The sequence below is a fragment of the Oncorhynchus clarkii genome, chromosome 29 (genome assembly GCF_045791955.1).
Source record: "Oncorhynchus clarkii lewisi isolate Uvic-CL-2024 chromosome 29, UVic_Ocla_1.0, whole genome shotgun sequence".
NCBI classification, from domain to species: Eukaryota; Metazoa; Chordata; class Actinopteri; order Salmoniformes; family Salmonidae; genus Oncorhynchus; species Oncorhynchus clarkii.
In genome coordinates, this window is record NC_092175.1 from 29,279,660 (window position 1) to 29,298,477 (window position 18,818).

The 18,818-nt window shown below is 41.8% G+C and overlaps 1 protein-coding gene across 2 annotated transcripts in view; it reads right to left on the reverse strand.

Moving 5' to 3' along the window:
• The window catches only part of LOC139388689 (EH domain-containing protein 1-like), a 28,208-nt gene extending 25,454 nt beyond the window's left edge, over window positions 1-2,754 (reverse strand). For both annotated transcript variants that reach the window (XR_011629309.1, XM_071135517.1), the window contains exon 1: window positions 1,907-2,754. Coding sequence is in view for 1 of the 2 variants with exons in the window: in XM_071135517.1 (XP_070991618.1) it covers window positions 1,907-2,295 (389 nt within the window). In the remaining variant the exon portion in view is untranslated. The remainder of the gene's footprint in view (window positions 1-1,906) is intronic.
• Window positions 2,755-18,818: the final 16,064 nt, after the last annotated feature.

The following is an 18,818-nucleotide window of genomic DNA, read 5'->3' on the forward strand; positions in this document are numbered from 1 at the left end:
AATGTGTAACCTAACGAATATATTTAATTATGTGAGGAAATGGATGTGGGTCTTATTCTGTTGACATGATGATCAATGCTTGACAACCCTTCGACAGAAAAATATTCTCATCATGTAGACTAGCCTACCCACTGCAAGCTGTTGGCTAGAGCACAAGTGCCAAGGCCAGTCCAGAGTAGGCACATTTGCCATTTAACGCAACGGTTTGTGACAAAACTATCGGTAGAGGGGAGTCAAGTGCAAGTGTTGGTTCAGGGACGTGATTTATTTTATCGTTTTGGTGGAAACACACCATTGGTGGGAAAATACAAATGTTCTATATGTGGATTTTTTAATAATCACCTGAAAATCTGTCACCAAATGGATGGAAACCTAGCTATAAACCATTTGAGTTGACATTCATATTTTTTATGTTGAATAAATGAATGCGAAAAGGTGTATTTCCTAATCTAGACGTACTCCATAAATTAGCGCACACTACATGTAGTATGACACCAAGATGTTGTCTGTATCATATACGGTTCACATATGATAAAGGTGTTGTATTCTGCGCATGTGACAAATACAATTTGAATGGAGAGGTCTAAAAAGGGCCACTTCCATCATGATTTCCTCAAAAATGGTTTGTGATACAAATGTTAAAATGCATGTCAAACATAGAAACCTCATGGGAGGAACTGTGAGGATTGTTGGAACAATCCGAGATTCCAAAAATATTTTCCGCTCCCACTGGCATGGAATCGCCAGAGACTGTTGCAAGTGTAATGATTCACAGAGCAATGGTCATGATTTGGCATAGTTTTAGTAAAGCAAAATGTCCATACCACTGACAATCCACTAAAGATTATGAGTATGTTTCTGACATCAGTTATACATTAAATAAAACAATGGTTGGCCAGGATACAACATTGTAGAATTGGTGTGTAAATTACAAATTTATAATGCCTTTAATGACTTGTTGCAGTTTCCCAGGAGGATAGATTACATATTTATTGGCTATTAACATGTCTTATCATGCCTTTTTTTCACTGATACGGGTCCGGTCTTTGTAATTTAACCGATTTGATGCTGAAGTGATAAAATAATGTCCCAAATTGGGATTAGTAAAGTACTACTCTACCCTGTCTGTCCAGGTATTCTGCATGAATGTGGAAATCAATGTAACAATGAAAGCAGCACCAGTTAATAATTGATCAAACCCGACAGCCGCTTCCGCAGCTTGTACCAGGACAGAGGCTGTGTCAATGGGTCCTCTGAGCGGAGGAGACATTCTGCAATACAATTATCATACTTACAATACGTGCAGTGTAATTAATAGATCACACATTTTCTCTCAGAGTAAGGGTAATAGTCTAGCTACTATCAGAGTTGATTCTCATTTCTTACATAAGCTATGACATCTCTTGCATTCATGTACAGAAGTTGATTGCAAGGTGATGTCAAAACAGGATGGACCTATTGACCACACCCCACTTCACTTTTTAAGAGACGACCATAATAATATTTGTCATACTCCCATGACAGCTCTGTGTGGGAGCATTATGAAAGCATAGATAACTTGATCAGTCTCAGTCAATGGACATGGGCTGAGCAGAGGTGGCTCTTCAACGTTCAACACAAACACACAGCCACTCCCCTCCATACTGTGAACCGAGGATAAGAATTAATAAAATACCAAATATGAATATATGGAGTGAAAAAGAAAGTTGCATGATTATCCGATGATCCTCGGGGAAATATGAGAATCAATAGAGAAGAGCTAGCTAGTTAACGTTAGCTGTCCACCAACAGTGCTAGCTCAGGCCATCTTTTTAATTCCTTGGCTGGGGGATTCATAAAATATTCCCAGTTAGCTGTCCAAATAAACTAGTATTTCGCTAAGTAGTTACACTGGACTGGGACTCACCTGTTAAGAAAAGCATTGCCAAAAGCGTTGAGTTTTCTGAAGGGTTTCTTGGGGTCAACTACTAGTGCGTTGCCTGGGATCAGCCCCTCCTGCTCTCCATGCATGACCGCTATGAAGGAGTCGGTGGTCGGTTCGGGCCCTATCCGCATGCCGGGGAAATCTTGCTCCATTAGATGCCGGATAAAGGTTGTTTTACCTGTAGAGTATTGGCCAACCAAAAGCACCATAGGCTTGTTGTCAAAGTCGGCATCTTCCAAAGCGGGTGAATGGAAATCGTGGAAGCGGTAGGTGTCTTCCAATGGAAAGAGTTTGGTCCTGTACAGTTTTTTCAGCCCTTCAGAGACATTTTGGAATAGTTCTGGGTCCTTCTTGCCATCCCTTTTAAACATGGTGCCCAAATTCGAAAATATTGCAGATGTACTTGTTATCTCAATGCAACGGTAGATGTTCAATAAGGTAGTTGTTGAGATCGCTGGATAACGGTTCTGTGTCTCTCCCCGACGAGGTAGAAAGTTTGAATTAGTAAATTTACTAGCCAGCCAGCCGGTTAGCTTTCTACGTGTCTTAAATAGATAGCTAGCTCAGTGTCTCCTCTTCAATCAGAAGAAAGTGTTAACGGTCTGAGGGGTTCGGCTAGCTACCACAGTTTGTGCAAATTAACAGACGGTTTAACAGTTCGAAGCTATTTAGTTTTACAATAGATTAATGAAGCTATCAAACACGTTTGCTCTAACTCTGGAACTCAAACCGCAAGGCTAGCAGCAGACCAAGAAACCGTCTCTTGTCAGACAACCGTGCTTCTCCAGTCAGGTCTCAAGCCCTCCCTAGTGGAACGTCAGAAAGCGTGTAACAGTGAGAGGGGATTCGATGAATATTGCCATGGTAGGCGTGTTTTGCACAGGGTGAAAGTTGATTGCATTCGTTTTGGAAAAGGGCTAACCCCCGGGCGTGAGCCAGGTGCCCCGTTCAAAGCCCACGGCGAAGTCGGCTCAAAACAAAAATTATGTCATTATGCACGATGAGTAATGAGTCGAATTCTGTGTTTTAACATCCAAACGTGATTGCTTTTGAATAAAACGCTTAATCTGCCTTCCCAATGAAAACTAGTTTTAAAATTCAAGCATATATTTTATGTAAAAGAGATGTATATTTCTGGCCAATGCACCATGCTGCCTCGTTGACGTAAAATAGATGTATATTTCTGGCCAATGCGCCTCGTTGACAACATGGCCGAGCGGTGCAGATTACTGTTAGATTTGATAAGGACACTCCTCCCTCACCACTTTTTCCCGTTCTCCTCACTGGCCATAGACCGGTGTCTTGCGGCTCAGCATAATTGAATCGATTCAGTATGGCGCCTGTATAGCAGAGTAAAAGGCAAAGCGAGGGGTATAATTGTGCCCAAAACCTGTCTTCTCCAGCAGTTGGCGTTTTTTTCACTCACCTAGCGATGAGTTTTTGTATGGAGGTCAACGAGAGTGTCGAATTTGGTTAACGCAAATGGAATGGCTTATTTGCAACGTGTGCTTTATTTGATCGAATATAAGTTATAAGTAGGACTGATATAAGTAGCACGGACACGTGACATCCCGGCAACTTTCTAACAAAAAAAAAAAACGTTATATCGTGGCGCAGTGGTCTAAGGCACTGCATCTCTGTGCTAGAGATGTCATTACAGACCCTGGTTCGATCCTGGTATCACAACTGGCCATGATTTGGAGTCCCAACGGGCAGTGCACAATTGGCCCAGCTTCATTTGGGTTAGGGTTTGGCCAGGGTAGGCTGTCATTTTAGATAAGAATTTGTTCTTAACTGACTTGCCTAGTTAAATACATGTTCAAAATAAATGTCAGAGTGTATCTGCCCTCTCATTGGCTAGAATGGTCCCACCTGATCTTGCTTCCTCCCAATGCCTTCAATTTTTGAAGATATTTATTTTCATCCTTAAAGCGGCCACTAGAGCATTTGATCAATATGATGGATCATCTGTGATAGGGCTCACCAGTCCTAAAAAACACAAATTAGTTATCTCTGGTTTGTTCATCCATTCCTATGGAGAAAATCTCAAAACCATTACTGACACCCCTCTCGACCCACTGCAGTTTGCCTACAGAACTAACAGGTCTGTGGAGGATGCTATCAGCATGGGCCTACACTACATTCTCAAACACCTCAATAACCCAAAGACGTACGCAAGGATATTGTTTGTGGACTTTAGCTCTGCATTTACAGTTTTTTCTGAATGCTTAAACACTAACAGTGATTCTTGAAGCACTATCTCTGAAACCATTAACACTTGTAGCCAATGCATTTACCAAGTGTGCCAAACTGAATGCACGTTCTCTGCTTTACACTCAGTTTGCAATTTAATAACACACTTCTAGCAAAACTGTAAACATTGGTCTCTACATTGCTACACTATTTCGCCAATTGCCTTCCCACATTGACAGGTGAAAACACTTTCAGATAATGAGTTCACTTACAAATCAGAGCTTGAGCACTATAAATAGGCAACAGGTAAACATTTGGTTTGGACAACAATGGAGGCCAATATTGTCCAGAGAGTAAGAGGGGTGAAAACTAGAGGAGGACAAGGAAGAGTAGGATGAGGAGGTGAAGGAGGAAGAGGTGAAGTGGGAGAAGGAGAGGACGGGGAAGAGGAAGGGGTGTCAGGAACACAATAACTGATGAAATCCGAGCGACTGTGGTTGACCATGTTGTCAACCAAGGGATGAGCATGCGAGAGGCTGGGCAACGGGTTCAACCAAATCTGAGCCGCTATAAGGAGAGGATGGGGAAGGGGAGTCAGGAACACAATAACTGATGAAATCTGAGCGACTGTGGTTGACCATGTTTTCAACCATGGGATGAACATGAGGGAGGCTGGGCAACGGGTTCAACCAAATCTGAGCCCCTATGCTGTTGCAGGTATCATCCGGATATTTCGAAATGAGAACCGGTAAGTAACTGTAAGTGCTGTAGTCTTACTGGTACAGTAATATGTACTGTACTTTCATAATGAGAAGGATCTATCAATAAAACCATTCAAATGTTTTTAATCAACTGCAAGAAAACCAGTATCTGGTGGAATAGGTTGACTGTTCACCCCAGAGCAGGAGACCCACATTTTAAATATGGTCTTTGCAAATAACTGCATCAGACTCAGAGAACTGCAGGACCACATAATGGCAGATAACACCATATTCCAAAACGTCAACAGAGTGAGTCTCTCTGCACTGTCTCGTCTACTGAAACAGAGTGAGTCTCTGCACTGTCTCGTCTACTGAAACAGAGTGAGTCTCTGCACTGTCTCGTCTACTGAAACTCAATAGAATTAGGATGAAGCAGCTCTACTGTACAGAGTTCCTTTCGAAAGAAAGTCAAACCGTGTAAAACAACTGAGATATGAATATGTGCAGGTAAGTTATACTATCCTACCATTGGTACTGGATCTGGAAGTGTATGGTGCTACATCATATTGACTGATCCCTGTCTTTTCGTACTGTGCTACATTGTTTTGTCTTGTCTCTTTCAGAGAAACATGGAGCTAGAAGCAGATGCAGTGCATCATGAGCTAATATATGTGGACGAGGCAGGTTTCAACCTTGCAAAAACAAGGGGCCATTATCATCGGACACCGTGCCATCATCAACGTCCCGGGACAACGTGGTGGCAACATAACAATGTGTGCGGCTATTAGTCAAAACGGTGTCCTTCACCATCATGCAATTCTAGGCCCATACAACACTGCACACATTATCACATTTCTGGACACCCTCCACAACAGACTAACCCCTAATGACCAGGGGCCAGAGCAGCCCAGGTATGTTATCATTTGGGACAATGTTAGTTTCCACCGGGCTGCTGGGGTCCGCAATTGGTTCACTGGTCACTTTTCATCGCACTCAATCTCCCCCATAATCTCTGTTCTTGAATCCTATTGAAGAATTCTTCTCTGCATGGCGTTGGAAGGTGTATGATCGCCAGCCCCATCAACGCATACCCCTTCTACAGGCAATGGAGGAGGCTTGTGGAGACATCGATCAGGGGTCATGTCAGGCCTGGATACGACCAGACCCACCAAGAAGGCGAGATGTAGCCACATTTTTTTTCTGTTCTTTTTTTTTCTAGCACAAATGTTTTTGTTTTCTCCTACTGCGCTTTTGTTGTTTGAGGAGTGTTAGATTTTTTTTTTTAAACGTTTAAAAAAAACTTTTCCTCCTTATTTGTGTTGATAGTGTGTTATGTTCGGAATACACATCAATACTTTACACATTTGGATACCTGTGTGTATGTGTGTTTACTACATGAATGACAAAACTTTCTTGCAAACTGCTATGCCCTGCACACAGAAAAAGCCAAGTGTTTTTAATTTATACTTTCAGTGCGTAGTTTCGTGTGCTTATTCAAATTATGGTTTGTGTGGATTGTATTGACACAAAAACAAAAACTTTTTAATGTTTGAAGAGTTTTGCAAGAATTGTTTGCTTTTGCAAGAGATGTATACTGTTTTGCTGGTTTAGTGAAAGGGTTTGTGGTTAGTGTGTAGAGTTTTAGCAAAAATAGCCTATAGTTTCAAAGATCGTGCCTAAGCAATCAGAAAAAACTGTAATACCATCATCCCAGAACTGCTACAAAACAAATTCTCCCAGCTGAACGTGTCCAGCTCCATCTGTCAGTGGATCAGACTTCCTGTCCAGCAGGACACAACACGTGAAGCTGGGAAAAGACCTTTCGTACTCTTTATCCCTCAGCACCAATGCACCACAGGGATGCGTGCTCTCACCTCTACAATACTCACTCAGCGCTAATGACTCCACCTCCAACAACGCATCGGTCAAACTACTGAAGTTTGCAGATGACACTACTCTGGCCGGTCATGATTGATGGCTCAGCTGTTAGCACTGTATATCAACCATATACCCACTGTATATCAACCGTATACCCACTGTATATCAACCGTATACCCACTGTACATTTGTATATCTGCTCTCTCTTTATAGCTCTATGCTCACTCTACCTAGTTGTATATCATGTATGTAAACTTTGTTTAAACTCTGTTGTCTGTATTCTGTCTGTAAATGTTGTCTGTCACTAGCAACACCATATCACCAAGTAAACTTCTGAGTATGTGTAAATGTACTTGGTGAATAAAGGTGTTTCTTAAATGAATGAGGAAAGAATAGCATTTTTGGATAGATGTCAAAAATAAATTCTGAGGTTAACACATGCTTAGGAGATCTTATAGGTTTTGTTCTATGAGATATGTGCTTTTTTAAATTAAATAAATGCTTCAAATTTCACAAAACGTGACGTAGCTGATGAAGATTATCTAATGGAACAAAACATATGAAATCTCATAAGCCTGTGTTTACCACAGACCTTGTCTTTTGCCGTTCATCCAAAAACTCCATTCATGGCGGAGTTAGTGCCTACAAAAAGACGTCATTACTATTTCTCTCTATTAGTATTGTGTCACTACATACATTATGTCATTACATGCACACTACCTAGCTAGAACACACTAACTACAGTGCCTTGCGAAAGTATTCGGCCCCCTTGATCTTTGCGACCTTTTGCCACATTTCAGGCTTCAAACATAAAGATATAAAACTGTATTTTTTGTGAAGAATCAACAACAAGTGGGACACAATCATGAAGTGGAACGACATTTATTGGATATTTCAAACTTTTTTAACAAATCAAAAACTGAAAAATTGGGCGTGCAAAATTATTCAGCCCCTTTACTTTCAGTGCAGCAAACTCTCTCCAGAAGTTCAGTGAGGATCTCTGAATGATCCAATGTTGACCTAAATGACTAATGATGATAAATACAATCCACCTGTGTGTAATCAAGTCTCCGTATAAATGCACCTGCACTGTGATAGTCTCAGAGGTCCGTTAAAAGTGCAGAGAGCATCATGAAGAACAAGGAATACACCAGGCAGGTCCGAGATACTGTTGTGAAGAAGTTTAAAGCCGGATTTGGATACAAAAAGATTTCCCAAGCTTTAAACATCCCAAGGAGCACTGTGCAAGCGATAATATTGAAATGGAAGGAGTATCAGACCACTGCAAATCTACCAAGACCTGGCCGTCCCTCTAAACTTTCAGCTCATACAAGGAGAAGACTGATCAGAGATGCAGCCAAGAGGCCTATGATCACTCTGGATGAACTGCAGAGATCTACAGCTGAGGTGGGAGACTCTGTCCATAGGACAACAATCAGTCGTGTATTGCACAAATCTGGCCTTTCTGGAAGAGTGGCAAGAAGAAAGCCATTTCTTAAAGATATCCATAAAAAGTGTTGTTTAAAGTTTGCCACAAGCCACCTGGGAGACACACCAAACGTGGAAGAAGGTGCTCTGGTCAGATGAAACCAAAATTGAACTTTTTGGCAACAATGCAAAACGTTATGTTTGGCGTAAAAGCAACACAGCTCATCACCCTGAACACACCATCCCCACTGTCAAACATGGTGGTGGCAGCATCATGGTTTGGGCCTGCTTTTCTTCAGCAGGGACAGGGAAGATGGTTAAAATTGATGGGAAGATGGATGGAGCCAAATACAGGACCATTCTGGAAGAAAACCTGATGGAGTCTGCAAAAGACCTGAGACTGGGACGGAGATTTGTCTTCCAACAAGACAATGATCCAAAACATAAAGCAAAATCTACAATGGAATGGTTCAAAAATAAACATATCCAGGTGTTAGAATGGCCAAGTCAAAGTCCAGACCTGAATCCAATCGAGAATCTGTGGAAAGAACTGAAAACTGCTGTTCACAAATGCTCTCCATCCAACCTCACTGAGCTCGAGCTGTTTTGCAAGGAGGAATGGGAAAAAATATCAGTCTCTCGATGTACAATACTGATAGAGACATACCCCAAGCGACTTACAGCTGTAATCGCAGCAAAAGGTGGCGCTACAAAGTATTAACTTAAGGGGGCTGAATAATTTTGCACGCCCAATTTTTCAGTTTTTGATTTGTTAAAAAAGTTTGAAATATCCAATAAATGTCGTTCCACTTCATGATTGTGTCCCACTTTTTGTTGATTCTTCACAAAAAAATACAGTTTTATATCTTTATGTTTGAAGCCTGAAATGTGGCAAAAGGTCGCAAAGTTCAAGGGGGCCGAATTCTTTTGCAAGGCACTGTAAATTGTCGAACATACTAGGTTTTTCCAGTTAAATGAGACACTTTAAGCTTTGCAATAGTAACCTAGATGAACCAACTTCCCAGGTTAATTTAAAGTTTAATTCCCAGATAGCCTATACAGGTATGATTAATCATTATCATTGATTAATTCAATTAGCTTTTGCAAATTCATTCACGTCCAACTTCCACAGTACTGTCCAGTACTGATGGTTCATTAACGTCTATAAAAATATTAAAATTGTCTTTGCAGCTCCCAATATATTCCAAAACCAAACTTTGGAAAATTAGGAAAAACAATTTTTCCTTTCAAATGTTCTAATAATGAGCAAGGTATCAGAGGGGGTAGTCCCCACTCGCCCGCTAATTAGTGAACCTTCACCCGTAAATGGATTGATCTCTGACCTCAGCAGCGATACCAACCCTAATTATGCCATTAGTGGAAAAGCAGACAGCAACGCTTTCCAAAATCAACCATCGGGCGCAGGCCTCGTAAAGGTTCTCTCCAATCTAGCCCTGATGTCTTGCCACCCGAGATTGGCATCTGTCCAATACCGCAGTGCACAGCTGAAGCACGAGCAGGCAATGGTAGACATAAAGGGACAGGTGGAGAGAACCGGGAAACCAATGACAAATGCAGAAAAGGGAAAGATTCTGCTAGCTATGGAACTGCGCTTGAAAACTGAACAATTAAATGTAATTGCAAAAACGTATGACGATGAACAAGCACAAGCTCTTCAACAAAATCGTCTTCTACAGGAACAAAATCATATGCTACAGGAACAACTAAATTTAGCCAAAACTAAATACGATGATGTTCACGCCAAACTAGATAAATCTGAAGAGTTATCTATAAACAGGAGCGCTCAACTTGATAACATGCATGCAGCTTGGTTGAACGTTACTCAAAGTAACGCGGTTCTACTCAAAACACTGCAGACCACAGACAATCAGTTAATGAACACAATGACAAAGTTGAATGACAAATCAGCAGAACTCATTGAAGTCGCTGACCAAATGAATGATGAGAGAACTCAAGTGAAATCAGTACTCTAAGCGCTCATGTGGACTCTGCAATGCAGCAGAATACCACCCTTAGGTACCACCTGGAGGAAGTCCAGAATGGTCACGCTCTACCTTGCCTCCCTCATGTGTCCCTCAGTCTTCTCCTCTTGGCCATTCGGCACTGAGTAATATTGCACCTCTTGGCCAACAACAACCACAAGGCTTGGCTTCTCCTCTTTGCCTTTCGGCCCCAATCTTTCCACAGGATGAAGCCAACCCTGTCCACCCGCTTGGCGCGGAATACCTTGCCAAATTCATCAAGAATTTCCCCACCTTTGACCCCGTTCCAGGTCTGCCAAACGATACTGAGACGTTCCTAGCTGACATAGAGGACGCGTTGGATGGCTACCAGAACGCTACGGGTTGTGACAGGGTTTACCTGTTGAAGCGAACATCGAATAGACACGTGACAAGGTTCATTCGTCTACAACAGCGACACGTGCTAAATGACTATGCTAAACTTGCCACAGCTTTGAAATTAGAATTCAGTGGTTCTGCGACTCGCAAACACGATAGCTCACTGGCTAACACCGTCAAACAACCTCGGAACGAACACCCACAAGCTTACTATCATAGGCTCCGTTCAGCTTACTTTGGCCTACTCACTGAAACAGGCATGGAAGACCTGTTACCTTTTAAACAAATGTTCCTGTCGAACATATATCCTACCTTCATTACCTACTTGGGCCCTGCCGCCCACGTTGGCTTGCCTATCTTACAACTCAGAGAGCTTGCAAGCACAGCTTTTAAGGCATCAAAAGTTCACAACGCTCAGAGCCCTGACCACTCGGTTTTGAAGTTTGACCAGGAGCACTCACTCCAGTTAGAGGGTGCATTATCAGCTTTTGGAGCTTTGAGAGTTGACGCACAACAACAGTATCTACCACCAAACCCTGATTCCAATAACCTCCGAGGTCGAAATAACTGTAAAGTACGTCGCCATAAACATGACTACCACTACAATCGACCTGTTCACTACGTTCCTGCACCCAACCCACAAAAAAGTGTCAGAGCACAAGGGTAACAAAAGGTTGAAGGACGATCAAAACGTAGACCAATGTTCTCCAGAAGTTCCACTACGGGAAGAACTAAAGCGAGAACAATTTGAGAAAAGGGTAAAAGATAAGTCACAAGGACTAGACAAGGAATTACCGGACACCAGGTCCGCAGGAATTAACACCCATAGCAAGGACGTTACAGTAAAAATTTCTCCCGCTCTCATTCAAGACCCTATCCAGGGCTCGCTTGATCAAGAAACAAGCCCCCGGGCTTTGTTTATAGACTCTGATACAAAGGTTGCAAAGAAAAAGGTCAAACGCTTCATTAAAGCCAAGCTCACTCAAAATCGGAAAAGTCAATCTGCTTCCACCTTGAACAGAAATGGCACATCATGTCGTTGCGAACGACCACTCCACTTTGTGGGGAATATGTCCACTAACCACGAATCTAAACGGCCATACCTGGAAACAGTCCTGGAGGACTGCTTAACTTGTCATGCGCTAATTGATTCGGGTGAGACAATATCACTCATCTCTCAAACATTGTTTGATGGACCTCAAAAGGGCTTTGAAGCCAACTAAACGTTGGTTAAAAGTGGAACGATGCGATACTACACTTTGAGGGGTCACTCAGACTACCTCGTCTCTCACATTGAGAGTCATGCTGAAACTACACTTCAAGGACGTATCGCTCGTTCACCCTGTGTATGTTACCAGCCTCAAAAATGTAACCCTGCTACTTGGAGCAGACTTGATGGATCGGTTACTGCCATTGATAGATTGGAAAACCAACCATTTATGGTCACAGGCCACAGTGCCTTCTCCACTGACCACACTGTCTTCCCCTAACGCTAGCTGCAACGCAGTCATTCACAAGGGGTATCTGTCAAAAGCAGCCCTTGGGAAAAATACGTTTAGAAACCTCTTTGGGCAGAATCCGATCCAAGGAGATATTACGATATCTCGATACATTCCATCAGCCAACCTGATTGACCATTCTTTTCATGATTTCGAGCCAGCTGTCTCTGTGAATACACAACTTCCCTCCTCCTTTTCGGACACTTCCGCAAGCACTGCGGCAGTCTCAGCAAGAAAAACATTGATGCGCAGAGTATACTCTGCTTCCGATGATACACCATCCGCTTTGTTGGGGACTGTCACCCCAACTGACCCGATGACTCGCACTGGTGAAACACTTTGCGATATCACAGACCGATATCCTCGTCTCAGTTCGCAGGTACTGAAGAGGTTGCCACACGCAGATGCAGTGGTGACTGACATGCCTCTACAGCCACTGAGCGTTTTGAAAACAAACACCAGGAGATTTGGTTGAAAGGTTACAGCCATTCTCATAACGCGGCCGCTGACAACTCGTACATAGGGTCCGACCTTTTCGTTTGCGCCTCGGACACCAACACCACCCGCTGGTGGGGGGTCCGAAGACACAAAGGGGGGAATAGTAGTCCAGACCCATGATGAGCCTCATCGAGGCCGGTGGGGGGGTCAAGACTACAGACAACACTGTACGAGGCCGCCAGAGCATAAATCAAATCTAGTTGTAAACTCCCCTATGAGAACAGTGAGGAGCAGACAGGCCCCTAGACAGGGATTATCTTAGAACACATCTAAGATAGTACTGAGGTGTACCACACTGGTCGTAAAGGAAGTCCAGTGGACTTGTCCACCTCCAAAACAAAAGGCAACAATAATCATTCCTTGCCATGTGTAGGTTCAACTACAATACAACTAGTAAAATGCTCTAATCATGTGTTCCGGTAGTATAATATTTCAGAATAAATCGGTAGGATAACTGGTCCCTTGAAGCACCAGTACCAATACCAGCGACAATCAGTAAGAAGGTTAGAGACCTAACCAATCAAATTACCCTTAACAATAGCGACATAGGAGTCACTCAGAGTGCAACACGTGGAAGGGAATCTCCAGTGCACTCTTCCAATGGTTAACACACACGTCACTAATAAATAAAATCCTCCATTCAGGAAGAAAATTATTAGAAGTCATTAACCATGATCACACCACGTACGACTGGTCCAATACTTAAAGAGTACTTCCGTCGTGAGGTTAGCTCCTCCGTGGATGACATAGCTATGAAATAGACTTCATACCTATCACCACTACAATAGTGGAAGACACAGTGACTTGTAGTAAAAACTACTACAGACTCCCTCGACACAAATTCTGACGGACCTCCAGGCATTGACCTGAAAATTATCTGACTATGTCAGACTCATTCTGAACAAGTTGTAATCTGCCAGGATACTTGGTTTCCTTCCCTTGACATGTGCGCTTGCGTAAGCATAAACGCACATGCACAACGGAACATCCAGTTAGGATTTATGCTAGGATCACTTAAGGGTCCAAGCAAAATACCAGCCTTAGTAAAGTTGAACATATATTTTGAGGCCTTTGACTCTACAGCACTCACCAGTTTTCTTCCCAGAAGTCCATAGGTCATCCCTGTAGACTGCCCAAAACTAGTGCCTTACAGCTGTAAACTTATCATATAGTTATCAACTTAGGATAGTGCCTAAGCAACACACCAAGTAGGAAAACCCTAGATATGGCATTAGAGACAATGCCATGATAGTCATTTTGCCAGAACATTGGACATATAGAATACAGTCCAATTGGATGATTTTTGTGTGAGAACTATATTTTGTATATCTTTTGTTTATGCTTTCATTCCTTTTCGGTTCAGTTCCTTTGACACTTAGGAAGTGATAGAGCCATTAACAAAGTCCCCATACAAGCATCACTTAGTGCCACAACGCCGCTCATTGGGGAATGAATGTAATTATATATATATTTCCTGAGTGTGTGTGTGTTGTTAACATCTGCCTAAGGTACTGCCCAGATCTTCCAGTCTGGACGACGACCAGATGACGGGACCGGAACGGCGACCACAAATCCGGACACCGACGGCCCATCCTTGTGGCGGCATGCCCCGCTGTCAGGGAGCCGACCAAGGTAAACCACCGGCGATCACCAACCAGGACATCCTGCTACCCTGGAAGCTACTTTGCAGCTTCTAGGGAACCTACTAAGGTAAATCACTAGAAGGGACTGCAACGGCGATCACCAACCGGACATCAACTGCCATCCTTGTGGTGGACTGCTCCGCTTTCAGAGAAGCCTACAAAGTTCAACCACCAGAGGGGACTGCAACGATGATCTACAAACAGGACATCACGTGTTCATAATTTTATGATGATTTGTAACTTGCAGGACAAACAAGATGCCCTCTTTGGGTATAGCAAGCCCCATCCCCCTTTCCCTGCCTCTCCCTTGCCTCCTTCAACTAGGCTGCTGAGGTCAGAGAGAGGTCGTAAATTCCTGAGAAGACCCTGCCACATGGCCACATAGTATAAGAGGCAGAGTAAATTTTCATAGATTACAAAGGAATTTCTTCCACCTCACAGAACTTGAGGTACGAACAAATTTCATGTTCCGGAGAAAGTATAAAAGATCGTTGAAGAATCCAGCTACGAACTGGTCCGTTTGTTACAACTTGGGGAAGCTCATGGGTGTAGCCACATTGCCATAACGCTGTTTATATAATATCCTCAGATATGAGGTTTACATCTAATTGTTGTATAAGATGAATGAGTGAGTATGAGAACTATATTTTGTATATCTTTTGTTTATGCTTTCATTCCTTTTCGGTTCAGTTCCTTTAACACTTAGGAAGTGATAGAGCCATTAACAAAGTCCCCATACAACCATCACTTAGTGCCACAACGCCGCTCATTGGGGAATTAATGTAATTATATATATTTCCTGAGTGTGTGTGCGTTGTTAACATCTGCCTAAGTTACTGCCCAGATCTTCCAGTCTGGACGACGACCAGATGACTGTTTGTAAAATTGTGTAATATGATTTTGGACTGTTTAATGAAGGAAAATACAATTCCCTTTTGATTTGAAGTAAATCAGAGGACCGCCACTGAGCCCAGTTAGGGTCAGGCATCCTGGGACAGCCCCTTTTCTGGAATTCCGAATAAAACCCAACTTTGAGAAATTATCACCAGACCATGTTTTTCTCCATTAGGAGAGGACGAAGGTTGTAGACCATTGCTGAATCTTTTAACCATACCACATGGTTAAACTCTTAGACTATCGATACCGACAGAATAAGAACAAGTTTTTGATATTAATTACTAGTCTGCAGCTAGGAATTCGGTATCATTGAACGCGAAGAACGACAACCGCCGAAACATCCATTCTATAACAAAGAATGAATATCACTCTGAACTATCCCCTCTAACCAAGGCAGAGAGAGAGAGACAGAGAGAGAGAGGGAGAGATAGAGAGAGAGAGAGAGAGAGAGAGGGGACAAAACTCTCCAACAGAAACTACCTTTTCAACAGCGATCAAGACGACACACTGAGCCTAAATATATATATTGATTGCAATTGTTCCCGAATGAGTTAGCGTTCATGTGCAAAGGATTAGCATTTCAATTGTTATAATTATCAACTTTGTAGTGTCTCATCTCAGTTGACCCCCACTTCCCCTTTTGTCTAACAAGCCGCGATGCCAGTTTAGCCCACTAGGGCACATTCCCCTATCATTTATTGTAACCACATTTACCCTGTTTGTTTGTTTATGCATTTCTGTGAATTACTTAGTTAGTAATAAATAAATTATTTAAGACAATTGATGTATGGAGGACTAATAGTGAAGACTGGATTCGTGCAGATAACCAACAATTTACGATGTTTGGAATGAGACTAACGCGAGGTAAAGTAAATAATTAATTAATCAGAAGACTATGGATCAGATATGAAAATATCTGAAAGGTTATATTAGGAAATTATAACCTTGTAATCTGAATATTTTTCCTTGGTGCCCCGACTTCCAAGTTAATTACAGTTACATGATTAATCAGTTGATCGTGTAAAAATAATTACAGAGAATCTTTGATAAAAACTAAGTCTTCAATTTAATGATAGTAAAGACACGACACCCCTTTCCTTAAATCTTTGTGTGAGGTCCGTGGTCTGTTTCTGATAAGAGGCATCAGAGCTGCATATTCTTCTGATACGACTTAATTGACTTATATGGAGACTTTTAATAAGTGGACGTGTATGAAAGCTGTCACCTCTAAGGAGGGTATTTCTGTCTGTAGGTTTCCTATAGAGATCTGTAGAGAGGGAGGTTTTGTCCTTAATAACCATCACGTCAGGAAAACTGATTTGTGATAGGTCATAGTTAATGGTGAAGTGAAGGTGTTCATTCATAGAGTTTAGCATGGAATTCCAAAAGTTCTTCCTGGGTGCCTGTACAGATCACGAAAATGTCCTCCACATATCTCAGAATTAGGAGAATATTGGAGAGAAAAGGGTTAAGGTCTGAATTCAGCACCACCTGTTTTCAAACATTTCTAGATACAGGTTAGCATAATTGGGAGCCCTAGTTAGTCTGGAAGAAGAAGTCTCCTCTGAAGAGAAAATAGTTGGAGGTTAGTACCAGTTCAGCCAAGTCCACAATGCAATTGGTGCTGGGAAGAGCATTAGGGGGACGTTCATTGAGGTAGAACATGAGGGCCTCTAGGCCGCCCTGATGGGGGATGTTTGTATATAGACTGGTAACATCAAAAGTACACAGAATAGAATTTTCAGTTATATGGTCCACAGATTTATACAAATTAATAAAATCAATAGAGTCTCTAGTGTATGTGGGGAGGGAGATCGCCCCGGGTTTCACAAAATGGTCTACAAAGGTAGAGATATTCTCTGTCAAAGATCCGTTACCTCTCACAATGGGCCTGCTTGGTATAGGTGGTGTCATGCTCTTGTGAATTTTGGGTAGAGCGTATATGACAGATGTGGTTGGACAGTCAACTTTCATAAACTCATATTCTGTCTTTGAATTTCCCCTTCATTCAAAAAACTGTGACACTTTATCATGGATCAGCGATTTGAATTGATTAGAAGGGTCATTTGGGAGTCTTTTGTCAAATTCATCATCAGAATTTTCTTTTCATAGTCTGCTGCATTTAGTATCACTATTGCACCTCCTTTGTCAGCAGGTTTTATAATGATACTGGAGTCATTTTTCAGTTCCATAAGAGATTATTTCTCTGCTTTGGACATATTGTGGAAAACCCTGTATTGTTTTTTCTTACCCAGGAGATGATGTACATCTTTCTCAACTAGGCGGAAATTTGTTTCAAGAGAGGGATTTCTTTTGGGTGCTAAAAATGTGCTTTTCCTCTTAAAATATGTATTTTTCCTTATTCATGTCCTCAGGGTGAGAGTCAGGTTCATTGTCATTCAGGTCATCAATGGGGAAAACATTAGCATTGTTTCCTGTCTGGTTATTAATATCGTTCAATAGATTAACATTGGCAGGTGCATAGGGAGCAACCCCATTACCAAACAACTCAGTCAATCTCAAACTGCAGAAAACGTTTGAAAGTCTATAAATGTATCAAAGTCCTTGGCCTGTGTTGGGACAAATGATAATCCCTTACCTAGGGAAGATGAACATGTATAAGAAATAGACCTGTTTGGCAAGTTTATTACCGGAAACTTCTTCAAAGGGAATCTTTCTGGATCCACAGGCTAAATAAATATAACCTGGGAACATGAGCAGCAGTGTGCTGTGTTTTCCTTTCTGTTTTCTATGCATGATAGATGACCCCTGTACCATGTTTGACTATGATCGTTTTTAGTGTCTCAAAACTAAATTTCAGTGTTCTACAATGTGGTCAAAAAAAATATGGATTTTGTATTATTGTATCACTGTGACAATGACACTTACATTTTTCTAACTCTACTTAGTCAGTCCTCTTTCTTCATGGAGTTTACTGTTTGAGGTCAAACTATTGACATTGTTGACATATCACACACACACACAACATATATTTCTTATTAAGTGCACTATGAAACTCCTCTGACTGGTAATATCACTGAGATTCCTGAAGTGACTCATCCAGGGACCGCAATGTGAAAATTAAAGTAAATTCATGACGTTTTCCCAGCACAAAGGTGATTTCATATAAACTGAAGAGACCTTGGGAAGATTAGTAGAGCTAAGTGATAAGGTAAGATTGGGGAAAGGTGTGGGAGTGGAGAGTCTTATAATAGTACATCTGGGAATATTTTTGCCTTCACTTTTAAAAGCCCCTCCCTGGTAGGTTTATGTTAAAACACCCCTCACCCTGTGGCAACACTCAGTAATACTAAGCTTCTACCAGACTAGACAACGTCTGTAAAATTCTTGAATTTATAGAGACATTTTTTTCACTTACTCTCATGCACTTATAACAGGTATTATAAACTGGGTGGTTCGAGCCCTGAATGCTGATTGGCTGACAGTCGTGGTATATCAGACCGTATACCACGGGTATGACAAAACATTTATTTTTACTGCTAAAATTACTTTGGTAATCAGTTTATAATAGTAAGGCACCTCGGGGTTTATACCACGGCTAAGGGCTGTATCCGAGCGCTCCGTGTTGCGTCGTACTTAAGAACAGCCCTTAGCTGTGGTTATTGGCCATATACCACACCCTCTCGGACCTTATTGCTTAATTATATTATTTAAACAATCAGAGAGTGTTTTCAATCTTTATTTCCAAGGTTGGCAACAAAGCAATTGTATTGTCTTCAAATAACTTGCAAATGTATACTATTCAGAATATTATCATGGGTTTCACAAATACATCA